The 13,779-nt window shown below is 45.9% G+C and overlaps 1 protein-coding gene across 2 annotated transcripts in view; it reads right to left on the bottom strand.

Annotated features, from left to right (window-relative positions):
* Window positions 1-13,779, bottom strand: part of gab2 (GRB2-associated binding protein 2) — a 149,414-nt gene that overhangs the window by 33,641 nt on the left and 101,994 nt on the right. For both annotated transcript variants that reach the window (XM_065024151.1, XM_065024152.1), the window contains exons 6-8: window positions 8,895-8,992; window positions 4,772-5,051; window positions 873-963 (exon numbers count right to left, since the gene is read on the bottom strand). In XM_065024151.1, coding sequence (XP_064880223.1) covers window positions 873-963; window positions 4,772-5,051; window positions 8,895-8,992 — 469 coding nt within the window. The remainder of the gene's footprint in view (window positions 1-872; window positions 964-4,771; window positions 5,052-8,894; window positions 8,993-13,779) is intronic.

Genomic DNA, 13,779 nt, shown 5'->3' on the forward strand with positions numbered 1-13,779 from the left:
AGGTAGCTAGTATAACTGATATGGGACATGGGTCAGATAGCTAGTATAACTGATATGGGACATGGGTCAGGTAGCTAGTATAACTGATATGGGTCAGGTAGCTAGTATAACTGATATGGGACATGGGTCAGGTAGCTAGTATAACTGATATGGGACATGGGTCAGGTAGCTAGTATAACTGATATGGGTCAGGTAGCTAGTATAACTGATATGGGACATGGGTCAGGTAGCTAGTATAACTGATATGGGTCAGGTAGCTAGTATAACTGATATGGGACATGGGTCAGGAAGCTAGTATAACTGATATGGGACATGGATCAGGTAGCTAGTATAACTGATATGGGTCAGGTAGCTAGTATAACTGATATGGGACATGGGTCAGGTAGCTAGTATAACTGATATGGGTCAGGTAGCTAGTATAACTGATATGGGTCAGGTAGCTAGTATAACTGATATGGGACATGGGTCAGGTAGCTAGTATAACTGATATGGGACATGGGTCAGGTAGCTAGTATAACTGATATGGGATATGGGTCAGGTAGCTAGTATAACTGATATGGGTCAGGTAGCTAGTATAACTGATATGGGACATGGGTCAGGTAGCTAGTATAACTGATATGGGACATGGGTCAGGTAGCTAGTATAACTGATATGGGACAGGTAGCTAGTATAACTGATATGGGACAGGTAGCTAGTATAACTGATATGGGACATGGGTCAGGTAGCTAGTATAACTGATATGGGACAGGTAGCTAGTATAACTGATATGGGACATGGGTCAGGTAGCTAGTATAACTGATATGGGACATGGGTCAGGTAGCTAGTATCACTGATATGGGTCAGGTAGCTAGTATAACTGATATGGGACTCACATGGGTCGTGTCCAGGACATGGTGATTGGACTCTTAAATGGGAGCTCATCAATGATGCCATTGTTCCTCAGATCCAGAGGTGTCGGCTTGGCTGAGGACACAAACAAACAAAACAACTTCATTTTCTTCTCAACTGTCTAATTGTTCTCTAAATGTAGAGGGTTGTTGGGTTTAGACAGAAATCAGAAAACATATTACATCTACATGTAGAGGGCTGTTGGGTTTAGACAGAAAACAGAAAACATATTACATCTACATGTAGAGGGTTGTTGGGTTTAGACAGAAAACAGAAAACATATTACAGCTAAATGTAGAGGGTTGTTGGGTTTAGACAGAAAACATATTACATCTACATGTAGAGGGTTGTTGGGTTTAGACAGAAATCAGAAAACATATTACATCTACATGTAGAGGGTTGTTGGGTTTAGACAGAAAACAGAAAACATATTACATCTACATGTAGAGGGTTGTTGGGTTTAGACAGAAAACATATTACATCTAAATGTAGAGGGTTGTTGGGTTTAGACAGAAAACATATTACATCTAAATGTAGAGGGCTGTTGGGTTTAGACAGAAAACAGAAAACAAAATGTTCCAAAATGATAAACTAAGAATGTATAATATGACACAATGTGACAGTTTGGTATCATGACAGAGTCTCTTAAAACCTCTTAGGGCTGCAATCCCGTTAACCTCTTATGGCTGCAATCCCGTTAACCTCTTAGGGCTGCAATCCCGTTAACCTCTTAGGGCTGCAATCCCGTTAACCTCTTAGGGCTGCAATCCCGTTAACCTCTTAGGGCTGCAATCCCGTTAACCTCTTAGGGCTGCAGGGAGGATATGACGTGTTATTTCTTACATTAGTACCCCATGTCATCTTAGGTTTCATTACATACAGTCGATAAGAACTACTGAATATAAGAGCAGCGTCAACTCACCATCAGTACGACCAAGATAATGACTTTCGCGAAGCGGATCCTGTGTTTTGCTTTTCACCCAGGACAACGGAATGGATCCCAGCCGGCGACCCCAAAAAAACGACTTCATAAAAGAGGGAAACGAAGCGGTCTTCTGGTCAGACTCCGGAGACGGTCACATCGTGCACCACTCCCCAGTATACTTCTCGCCAATGTCCAGTCTCTTGACAACAAGGTTGATGAAATCCGAGCAAGGGTAGCATTCCAGAGGGACATCAGAGACTGTAACGGTCTTTGCTTCACGGAAACACGGCTCACTGGAGAGACGCTATCGGAGTCGGTACAGCCAGCTGGTTTCTCCACGCATCGCGCCGACAGAAACAAACATCTTTCTGGTAAGAAGAGGGGCGGGGGCGTATGCCTTATGGCTAACGAGACGTGGTGTAGTCACAAAAACATACACAAACTCAAGTCCTTCTGTTCACCTGATTTAGAATTCCTCACAATCAAATGTCGACCGCATTATCTACCAAGGGAATTCTCTTTGATTATAATCACAGCCATATATATTCCCCCCCAAGCAGACACATCGATGGCTCTGAACGAACTTTATTTGACTCTTTGCAAACTGGAATCCATACATCCTGAGGCTGCATTCATTGTAGCTGGAGATTTTAACAAGGCTAATCTGAAAACAAGACTCCCTAAATTGTATCAGCATATCGATTGCGCAACCAGGGCTGGCAAAACCTTGGATCATTGCTATTCTAACTTCTGCGACGCATATAAGGCCCTGCCCAGCCCCCCTTTCGGAAAAGCTGACCACGACTCAATTTTGTTGATCCCTGCCTACAGACAGAAACTAAAACAAGAAGCTCCCACGCTGAGGTCTGTCCAACGCTGGTCCGACCAATCTGATTCCACACTCCAAGACTGCTTCCATAACGTGAACTGGGATATGTTTCGTATTGCGTCAGACAACAACATTGACGAATATGCTGATTCAGTGTGCGAGTTCATTAGAACGTGCGTTGAAGATGTCGTTCCCATAGCAACGATTAAAACATTCCCAAACCAGAAACCGTGGATTGATGGCAGCATTCGCGTGAAACTGAAAGCGCGAACCACTGCTTTTAATCAGGGCAAGGTGACCGGAAATATGACCGAATACAAACAGTGTAGCTATTCCCTCCGCAAGGCAATCAAACAAGCTAAGCGTCAGTATAGAGACAAAGTAGAATCTCAATTCAACGGCTCAGACACAAGAGGTATATGGCAGGGTCTACAGTCAATCACGGACTACAAGAAGAAACCCAGCCCAGTCACGGACCAGGATGTCTTGCTCCCAGACAGACTAAATAACTTTTTTGCCCGCTTTGAGGACAATACAGTGCCACTGACACGGCCTGCAACCAAAACATGCGGCCTCTCCTTCACTGCAGCCGAGGTGAGTAAAACATTTAAACGTGTTAAACCTCGCAAGGCTGCAGGCCCAGACGGTATCCCCAGCCGCGCCCTCAGAGCATGTGCAGACCAGCTGGCTGGTGTGTTTACGGACATATTCAATCAATCCCTATCCCAGTCTGCTGTTCCCACATGTTTCCAGAGGGCCACCATTGTTCCTGTTCCCAAGAAAGCTAAGGTAACTGAGCTAAACGACTACCGCCCCGTAGCACTCACTTCCGTCATCATGAAGTGCTTTGAGAGACTAGTCAAGGACCATATCACCTCCACCCTACCTGACACCCTAGATCGACTCCAATTTGCTTACCGCCCAAATAGGTCCACAGACGATGCAATCTCAACCACACTGCACACTGCCCTAACCCATCTGGACAAGAGGAATACCTATGTGAGAATGCTGTTCATCGACTACAGCTCGGCATTTAACACCATAGTACCCTCCAAGCTCGTCATCAAGCTCGAGACCCTGGGTCTCGACCCCGCCCTGTGCAACTGGGTACTGGACTTCCTGATGGGCCGCCCCCAGGTGGTGTGGGTAGGCAACAACATCTCCACCCCACTGATCCTCAACACTGGGGCCCCACAAGGGTGCGTTCTGAGCCCTCTCCTGTAGTCCCTGTTCACCCACGACTGCGTGGCCACGCTCGCCTCCAACTCAATCATCAAGTTTGCGGACGACACAACAGTGGTATTACCAACAATGACGAGACAGCTCGTAGTCAACATAAACCATAAATGACATGCTAAATATTCCCTTACCTTTGATGATCTTCATCAGAATGCACTCCCAGGAATCCCAGGTCCACAATAAATGCTTGATTTGTTAGATAATGTCCGTTATTTATGTCCAATTAGCTACTTGTGTTAGCGCGTTTGGTATACATATCCAAACCCTCGTTCTGGTCAGCATTACGTCGGACCAAAACTTCAAAAAGTTATATTACAGGTCGAAGAAACATTTCAAACTAAGTACAGAATCAATCATTAGGATGTTTTTATCATTAATCTTCAATAAAGTTCCAACCGGAGAATTCCTTTGTGTCTTGATGAGCAATGGAACGCAGGTCGCTATCATGTGGAATGCGTGTGACCAGAAAATGACTGACTGCCAGACACCTGATTCATTCTGCTGTCATTCAGTCCCACAACACAGTAGTAGAAGCCCCATTCAAATATCTATACATTTCTATATGTCATTCATATCTCAAGGGGATTTCAATGGGAACTGTGTTGAGTACATACCAGCCTCAGATTTCTCACTTCCTGTTTTGATTTCTCCTCAGGTTTTTGCCTGCCATATGAGTTCTGTTATACTCACAGACATAATTCAAACAGTTTTAGAAACTTCAGAGTGTTTTCTAACCAATACTACTAATAATATGCATATATTAGCAACTGAGACTGAGGAGCAGGCTGTTTACTCTGGGCACCTTATTCATCCAAGCTACTCAATACTGCCCCTGCAGCCATAAGAGTAGAACACTGAACGCCTCATATAGACTGAGACATGACACTCACATTTCCTGTTGGGTTTGAGGTTGCGATTTATAGGTGGTGGTGTGACGTCACTCAGCCTCCCCGGTCGGTGACACAGCGAGGCGGTACTTCCCTTCCGGGCAGGTAGTGTGGCTGAGAACCCTGGGAAGTCAAAGTGGTGCGGCCCGGGGCTCATGGGGATGTAGATATTTTTGGGGCTGTCCGCCTGGGCGGCGTTGAGGGGAGATGAGCCTGGGTTCATAGGCACATAGTTGTCCTCCGAGTCGCCACTGTCCGAACGTGTCAGAGGGGCCTTTGTTCTCTGACAAGAAACAGACAGGGAAAGTCATGGGGATTGTCTTAGACATGATCATCTCTGACATCACTATCTCCGACATCATTATCTTAGATATGCAGTCATAATTGTGGGGAAAAACAAAGCACATACAAAACAAACAATCAGAAATCAACAACATGATAAAAATCAGTCCAGGGGCCTCATTTATCAATCATGCGTAAGGCACAAGTCTGTGTATAAACCATTCGTCGGTTACTAGTCCAACGCTCTAACCACTAGGCTACCCTGCCACCTCTACACTCTAACCACTAGGCTACCCTGCCACCTCTACACTCTAACCACCAGGCTACCCTGCCACCTCTACACTCTAACCACTAGGCTACCCTGCCACCTCTACACTCTAACCACTAGGCTACCCTGCCACCTCTACGCTCTAACCACTAGGCTACCCTGCCACCTCTACACTCTAACCACTAGGCTACCCTGCCACCTCTACACTCTAACCACTAGGCTACCCTGCCACCTCTACACTCTAACCACTAGGCTACCCTGCCACCTCTACACTCTAACCACTAGGCTACCCTGCCACCTCTACACTCTAACCACTAGGCTACCCTGCCACCTCTACGCTCTAACCACTAGGCTACCCTGCCACCTCTACACTCTAACCACTAGGCTACCCTGCCACCTCTACACTCTAACCACTAGGCTACCCTGCCACCTCTACACTCTAACCACTAGGCTACCCTGCCACCTCTACACTCTAACCACTAGGCTACCCTGCCACCTCTACACTCTAACCACTAGGCTACCCTGCCACCTCTACACTCTAACCACTAGGCTACCCTGCCACCTCTACACTCTAACCACCAGGCTACCCTGCCACCCCATTTCCAAGCAGAGTGTGAGATGTATCAAGATGTCTGTTACTAGTCCAACGCTCTAACCACTAGGCTACCCTGCCGCCCCATTTCCAAGCAGAGTGTGAGATGTATCAAGATGTCTGTTACTAGTCCAACGCTCTAACCACTAGGCTACCCTGCCACCTCTACACTCTAACCACCAGGCTACCCTGCCGCCCCATTTCCAAGCAGAGTGTGAGATGTATCAAGATGTCTGTTACTAGTCCAACGCTCTAACCACTAGGCTACCCTGCCACCTCTACACTCTAACCACCAGGCTACCCTGCCGCCCCATTTCCAAGCAGAGTGTGAGATGTATCAAGATGTCTGTTACTAGTCCAACGCTCTAACCACTAGGCTACCCTGCCACCTCTACACTCTAACCACCAGGCTACCCTGCCGCCCCATTTCCAAGCAGAGTGTGAGATGTATCAAGATGTCTGTTACTAGTCCAACGCTCTAACCACCAGGCTACCCTGCCGCCCCATTTCCAAGCAGAGTGTGAGATGTATCAAGATGTCTGTTACTAGTCCAACGCTCTAACCACTAGGCTACCCTGCCGCCCCATTTCCAAGCAGAGTGTGAGATGTATCAAGATGTCTGTTACTAGTCCAACGCTCTAACCACTAGACTACCCTGCCACCTCTACACTCTAACCACTAGGCTACCCTGCCGCCCCATTTCCAAGCAGAGTGTGAGATGTATCAAGATGTCTGTTACTAGTCCAACGCTCTAACCACTAGACTACCCTGCCACCTCTACACTCTAACCACTAGGCTACCCTGCCGCCCCATTTCCAAGCAGAGTGTGAGATGTATCAAGATGTCTGTTACTAGTCCAACGCTCTAACCACTAGGCTACCCTGCCACCTCTACACTCTAACCACTAGCCTACCCTGCCACCTCTACACTCTAACCACTAGGCTACCCTGCCGCCCCATTTCCAAGCAGAGTGTGAGATGTATCAAGATGTCTGTTACTAGTCCAACGCTCTAACCACTAGGCTACCCTGCCGCCCCATTTCCAAGCAGAGTGTGAGATGTATCAAGATGTCTGTTACTAGTCCAACGCTCTAACCACTAGACTACCCTGCCACCTCTACACTCTAACCACTAGGCTACCCTGCCGCCCCATTTCCAAGCAGAGTGTGAGATGTATCAAGATGTCTGTTACTAGTCCAACGCTCTAACCACTAGACTACCCTGCCACCTCTACACTCTAACCACTAGGCTACCCTGCCGCCCCATTTCCAAGCAGAGTGTGAGATGTATCAAGATGTCTGTTACTAGTCCAACGCTCTAACCACTAGGCTACCCTGCCACCTCTACACTCTAACCACTAGGCTACCCTGCCACCTCTACACTCTAACCACTAGGCTACCCTGCCACCCCATTTCCAAGCAGAGTGTGAGATGTATCAAGATGTCTGTTACTAGTCCAACGCTCTAACCACTAGGCTACCCTGCCGCCCCATTTCCAAGCAGAGTGTGAGATGTATCAAGGTGTCTGTTACTAGTCCAACGCTCTAACCACTAGGCTACCCTGCCGCCCCATTTCCAAGCAGAGTGTGAGATGTATCAAGATGTCTGTTACTAGTCCAACGCTCTAACCACTAGGCTACCCTGCCACCTCTACACTCTAACCACCAGGCTACCCTGCCGCCCCATTTCCAAGCAGAGTGTGAGATGTATCAAGATGTCTGTTACTAGTCCAACGCTCTAACCACTAGCCTACCCTGCCGCCCCATTTCCAAGCAGAGTGTGAGATGTATCAAGGTGTCTGTTACTAGTCCAACGCTCTAACCACTAGGCTACCCTGCCGCCCCATTTCCAAGCAGAGTGTGAGATGTATCAAGATGTCTGTTACTAGTCCAACGCTCTAACCACTAGGCTACCCTGCCACCTCTACACTCTAACCACCAGGCTACCCTGCCGCCCCATTTCCAAGCAGAGTGTGAGATGTATCAAGATGTCTGTTACTAGTCCAACGCTCTAACCACTAGCCTACCCTGCCGCCCCATTTCCAAGCAGAGTGTGAGATGTATCAAGGTGTCTGTTACTAGTCCAACGCTCTAACCACTAGGCTACCCTGCCGCCCCATTTCCAAGCAGAGTGTGAGATGTATCAAGATGTCTGTTACTAGTCCAACGCTCTAACCACTAGCCTACCCTGCCGCCCCATTTCCAAGCAGAGTGTGAGATGTATCAAGATGCTTGACAGTGTGATGACCAAGGCACAAGTGGTGGAATAAGGGAACTGTTATTTTTTGTTTTTAAATTGTAATATTTACACCCTTTTCCAGTTTCATTGTATTTGCAGTATTCAGACCTCTTGACTTTTTCCTCATTTTTTATTTTATTTTTTACGTTACAGCCTTATTCTAAAATGGATTAAATAATTGTTTCCCCTCATTAATCTACACACATAATGACAAAGCAAAAACAGGTTTTTAGAAATGTATAAAAAAAACTGAAGTACCATATTTACATAAGTATTAGACCCTTTGTTACGAGACTCAAAATTTAGCTCGATTTCGATTTCCATCGATCAAAAACCAAGCCATGAAGTTGACAGAATTTCCCGTAGAGTTCCAAGACAGGATTGTGTCGAGGAAAATTTATTGGGAAGGGTACCAAAATATTTCTGCAGCATTGAAGGTCCCCAAGAACACAGTGGCCTCCATCATTCTTAAATTGAAGAAGTTTGGAACCACCAAGAATCTTCCTAGAGCTGGCTGCCTGGACAAACTGATCAATCGGGGGAGAAGGGCCTTGGTCAGGGAGGTGACCAAGAACCCGATGGTCACTCTGACAGAGCTCCTGACAGAGACAACCATCTCTGCAGCACTCCACCAATCAGGCCTTTATGGTAGAGTGGCCAGACGTTATCCTACCATCCTGTCTAGAGCAGGACTAGGCTTGAGGGAAAAATAAATAAACAGTTGAGTATTTTTGTCTGAAAGTCTCACCAGGTAAGAACTGAAGCCATCGTTGACACACTCCACAGATTGGCCTTGGTTGTTGAAATAGATCGGACGGTGATGGCTGCTAGTCTCAAATGAACACCCTGGGGAGAGAGGAGAGGAGAGGGAAGAGGAGAGGAAAGAGGAGAGGAAAGAGGAGAGGGAATAGGAGAGGGAAGAGGAGAGGGAAGAGGGAAGGAGAGGAAAGAGGAGAGGGAAAGGAGAGGAGAGGGAAAAGGAGAGGGAAGAGGAGAGGAGAGAGAATAGGAGAGGGAAGAGGAGAGGAGGGGGAAAAGGAGAGGAGAGGGGAAAGGAGAGGGAAGAGGAGAGGAGAGGGAAAAGGAGAGGGAAGAGGAGAGAGGAGAGGAGAGAGGAGAGGGAAGAGGAGAGGAGAGAATTATCATCCTCATCATCACATAACAGAGGTGAGTTTGGTTTATCTAAACCCACACGGTATTTCTGTTATCCATTTGAAACCAAAACAGAACAAACGTTGTGATGCATTAGATGCTCCAGCTGAATTTAACAAATGACACCCTATTCCCTATTTAGCACACTAATTTTGACTGGGGCCTATAGGGCACTGTAGAGCACTATATAGGGATTAGGGTGCAATTTGGGAGTCACCCTTTTATGAGAGTGTGGCCCTGGCCGTGGGCAGCACAGACGGAGGGCGAAGACACAGAGCAACAGGGGTCAAAGTTGACTTCCTGTCTCTGTGTGTCTGTTCCAGCCTTCGCCCAGGACGGCCTAGCTCAGAGCAACACACACACACGCACACACACACACACGCACACGCACACACACACGGCAGCTCAAACAGAGCAGAACACACTGTGTTCAGAGAGAGAGAGAGGCCAGGCATAATGAAAGAGAGAGAGGCCAGGCATTATGAATGAGAGAGATCAGGAATTGTGAGAGAGAGAGAAAGACCAGGCATTGTGAGAAAGAGAGGAGAGAGTTCAGGCATTATGAGAGAGAGAGGTCAGGAATTGTGAGAGAGAGAGAGAGAGACCAGGCAGTATGAGCGAGAGAGGTCAGGCATTATGACAGAGAGAGAGGCCAGGCATTATGAGAGAGAGAGAGAGAGACAGAGAGAGAGAGAGAGAGAGAGGTCAGGCATTATGACAGAGAGAGAGGCCAGGCATTATGAGAGAGAGAGAGAGAGAGAGAGAGAGAGAGATCTTATTGGCCCAATAAAATGAACAAACAGCAAAAACATATACATGATCAAATACAAATCTTAGAATCAACTATTAAAGACTACCAGAACCCACTGGAGTCTCCAATTACATTGAATGAACTACAGGACAACGAACAAACCCTCCAACCCGAAAGGCCTGTGGTGTTGATGGTATCTTCAATGAAATGATAAAATATACAGACAACAAATTCTAATTGGCTAAACTGAATCTCTTTAACATCATTCATAGCTCTTGCATCTTCCCCAATATTTGGAACCAAGGATTGATCACCCCAATCCACAAAAGTGGAGACAAATTTGACCCCAATAACTACCATGGGATATGCTTTAAGAAACCTTGGGGAAATCCTCTGCATTATCATTAACAGCAGACTCGTACACTTCCTCAGTGAAAACAATGTATAGAGCAAATGTCAAATTGGCTTTTTACCAAATTACTGTACGACAGACCACGTATTCACACTGCACACCCTAATTGACAAACAAACAAACCAAAACAAAGGCAGTCTTCTCATGCTTTGTTGATTTAAAAACAACTTTTGACTCAATTTGGCATGAAGGTCTGTTATATAAATGGATGGAAAACTGATGTAAAGTGGTATTGGCGGAAAAACATACAACATTATAAAATCCATGTAACACAAACAACAAGTGTTCTGTTTAAATTGGCAACAAAAAAACAAACAGATTTTTTCAACAGGGCTGTGGGGTGAGACAGGGATGCAGCTTAAGCCCCACCCTCTTCAACATATATATCAACGAATTGGCGCAGGCACTAGAACAGTCTGCAGCACCCGGCCTCACCCTGCTAGAATCTGAAGTCTAATGTTTAACGATCAGAGAAACAAGGCAATAGGGGCCTTCAATGCCATCAAAAGGAATTTATAAAATTTGACATACCAATTAGGATCTGGCTAAAAATACTAGAATCAATTATAGAACCCATTGCCCTTTATGGTTGTGAGGTCTGAGGTCTGCTCACCAATCAATAATTCACATATTGGGACAAACACCAAATTGAGACTCTGCATGCAGAATTCTGCAACAATATCCTCCATCTACAACATAAAACACCAAATAACGCCTGCAGAGCAGAATTAGGCCGATACCCGCTAATTATAAAAATCCAGAAAATAGCCGTTAAATTCTACAACCACCTAAAAGGTAGTGATTACCAAACCTTCCATAACAAAGCCAGCACCTGGAGAAGAGACCCCTAAGCAAGCTGGTCCTAGGGCTCTGTTCACAAACACAAACAGACCCCACAGAGCCCCAGGACAGCAACACAATTAGACCCAACCAAATCATGAGAAAACAAAAAGATAATTACTTGACACATTGGAAAGAATTGACCAAAAAACAGAGCAAACTAGAATGCTATTTGGCCCTAAACAGAGAGTACACAGTGGCAGAATACCTGACCAATGTGACTGACCCAACATTAAGGAAATCTTTGACTATGTACAGACTCAGTGAGGATTGCCTTGCTATTGAGAAAGGCCGCCGTAGACAGACCTGGCTCTCAAGAGAAGACAGGCTATGTGCTCACTGCCCACAAAATGAGGTGGAAACTGAGCTGCACTTCCTAACCTCCTGCCAAATGTATGACCATATTAGAGAGACATATTTCCCTCAGATTACACAGACCCAGAAAGAGTTAGAAATCAAATCCAATTTTGATAAACTTCCTTATCTACTGGGTAAAATATGACATTTGAAATGTCTTTATTAAAAAATATATATATTTCACCTTTATTTAACCAGGTAGGACAGTTGAGAACAAGTTCTCATTTATAACTGTGACCTGGCCAAGATAAAGCAAAGCAGTGTGACACAAACAACATAGAGTTACACATAAACATACAGTCAATAACACAATAGGAAAAATCTATGTACAGTGTGTGCAAATGTAGAAGATTAGGGAGGTAAGGCAATAAATAGGCCATAGAGGTGAAATAATTATAATTTAGCATTAACACTGGAGTGATAGATGTGCAGATGATGATGTGCAAGTAGAGATACTGGGGTGCAAAAGAGCAAGAAGATAAGTAATAATATGGGGATGAGGTAGTTGGGTGGGCTATTTAAATGGGCTGTGTACAGGTACAGTGAACAGTAAGCTGCTCTGACAGCTGATGCTTAAAGTTAGAGAGGGAGGTATGAGTCTCCAGCTTCAGTGATTTTTTCAATTTATTCCAGTCATTGGCAGCAGAGAACTGGAAGGAAAGGCGGCCAAAGTAGGTGTTGGCTTTGTGGATGACAAGTGAGATATACCTGCTGGAGCATTGGCTACGGGTGGGTGTTGCTATGGTGACCAGTGAGCTGAGATAAGGCAGGGCTTTACCTAGCGACAAAATACTTATAGATGACCTGGAGCCAGTGGGTTTGGCGGTGAATATTAAGCGAGGGCCAGCTAACAAGAGCATACAGGTTGCAGTGGTGGGTAGTATATGGGGCTTTAGTGACAAAACGGATGGCACTGTGATAGACTGCATCCAATTCGCTGAGTAGAGTGTTGAAGGCTATTTTGTAAATGACATCGCCGAAGTCAAGAATCGGTAGGATAGTCAGTTTTACGAGGGTATGTTTGGCAGCATGAGTGAAGGAGGCTTTGTTGCAAAATAGGAAGCCAATTCAAGATTTAATTTTGGATTGGAGATGTTGAATATGAGTCTGGAAGGAGAGTTTGCAGTCTAACCAGACACCTAGGTATTTGTAGTTGTCCACATATTCTAAGTCCGAACCGTCCAGAGTAGTGATGTTGGACGGGAGGGCAGGTGCAGACAGCGATTGGTTGAAGAGCATGCATTTAGTTTTACTTGTATTTAAGAGCAGTTGGAGTCCACGGAAGGAGAGCTGTATGGCATTGAAGCTCGTCTGGAGGGTTGTTAACACAGTATCCAAAGAAGGGCCAGAAGTATACAGAATGGTGTCGTCTGTGTAGTGGTGGAAGAGACTCACCAGCAGCAAGAGCGACCTCATTAATGTATACAGAGAAGAGAGTCGGTCCAAGAATTGAACCCTGTGGCACCCCCATAGAGACTGACAGAGGCCCGGACAACAGGCCCTACGATTTGACACACTGAACTCTGTCTGAGAAGTAGTTAATGAACCAGGCGAGGCAGTCATTTGAGAAACCAAGGCTGTTGAGTCTGCCGATAAGAATGCAGTGATTGACAGAGTCGAAAGCCTTGGCCAGGTCGATGAAGACTGTTGCACAGTAATGTCTCAACGATGGTAGTTATGATATCGTTTAGGACCTTGAGCGTGGCTGAGGTGCACCCATGACCAGCTCAGAAACTAGATTGGATAGTGGAGAAGGTACGGTGGGATTCGAAATGGTCGGTAATCTGTTTGTTAACTTGGCTTTCGAAGACTTTAGAAAGGCAGTGCAGGTTGGATATAGGTCTGTAACAGTTTGGGTCTAGAGGCAGGGCAGGATGGATATAGGTCTGTAACAGTTTGGGTCTAGAGGCAGGGCAGGATGGATATAGGTCTGTAACAGTTTGGGTCTAGAGGCAGGGCAGGATGGATATAGGTCTGTAACAGTTTGGGTCTAGAGGCAGGGCAGGACAGGATGGATATAGGTCTGTAACAGTTTGGGTCTAGAGGCAGGGCAGGATGGATATAGGTCTGTAACAGTTTGGGTCTAGAGGCAGGGCAGGATGGATATAGGTCTGTAACAGT

The sequence above is a fragment of the Oncorhynchus nerka genome, linkage group LG11 (assembly GCF_034236695.1).
Source record: "Oncorhynchus nerka isolate Pitt River linkage group LG11, Oner_Uvic_2.0, whole genome shotgun sequence".
Lineage (NCBI taxonomy): Eukaryota > Metazoa > Chordata > Actinopteri > Salmoniformes > Salmonidae > Oncorhynchus > Oncorhynchus nerka.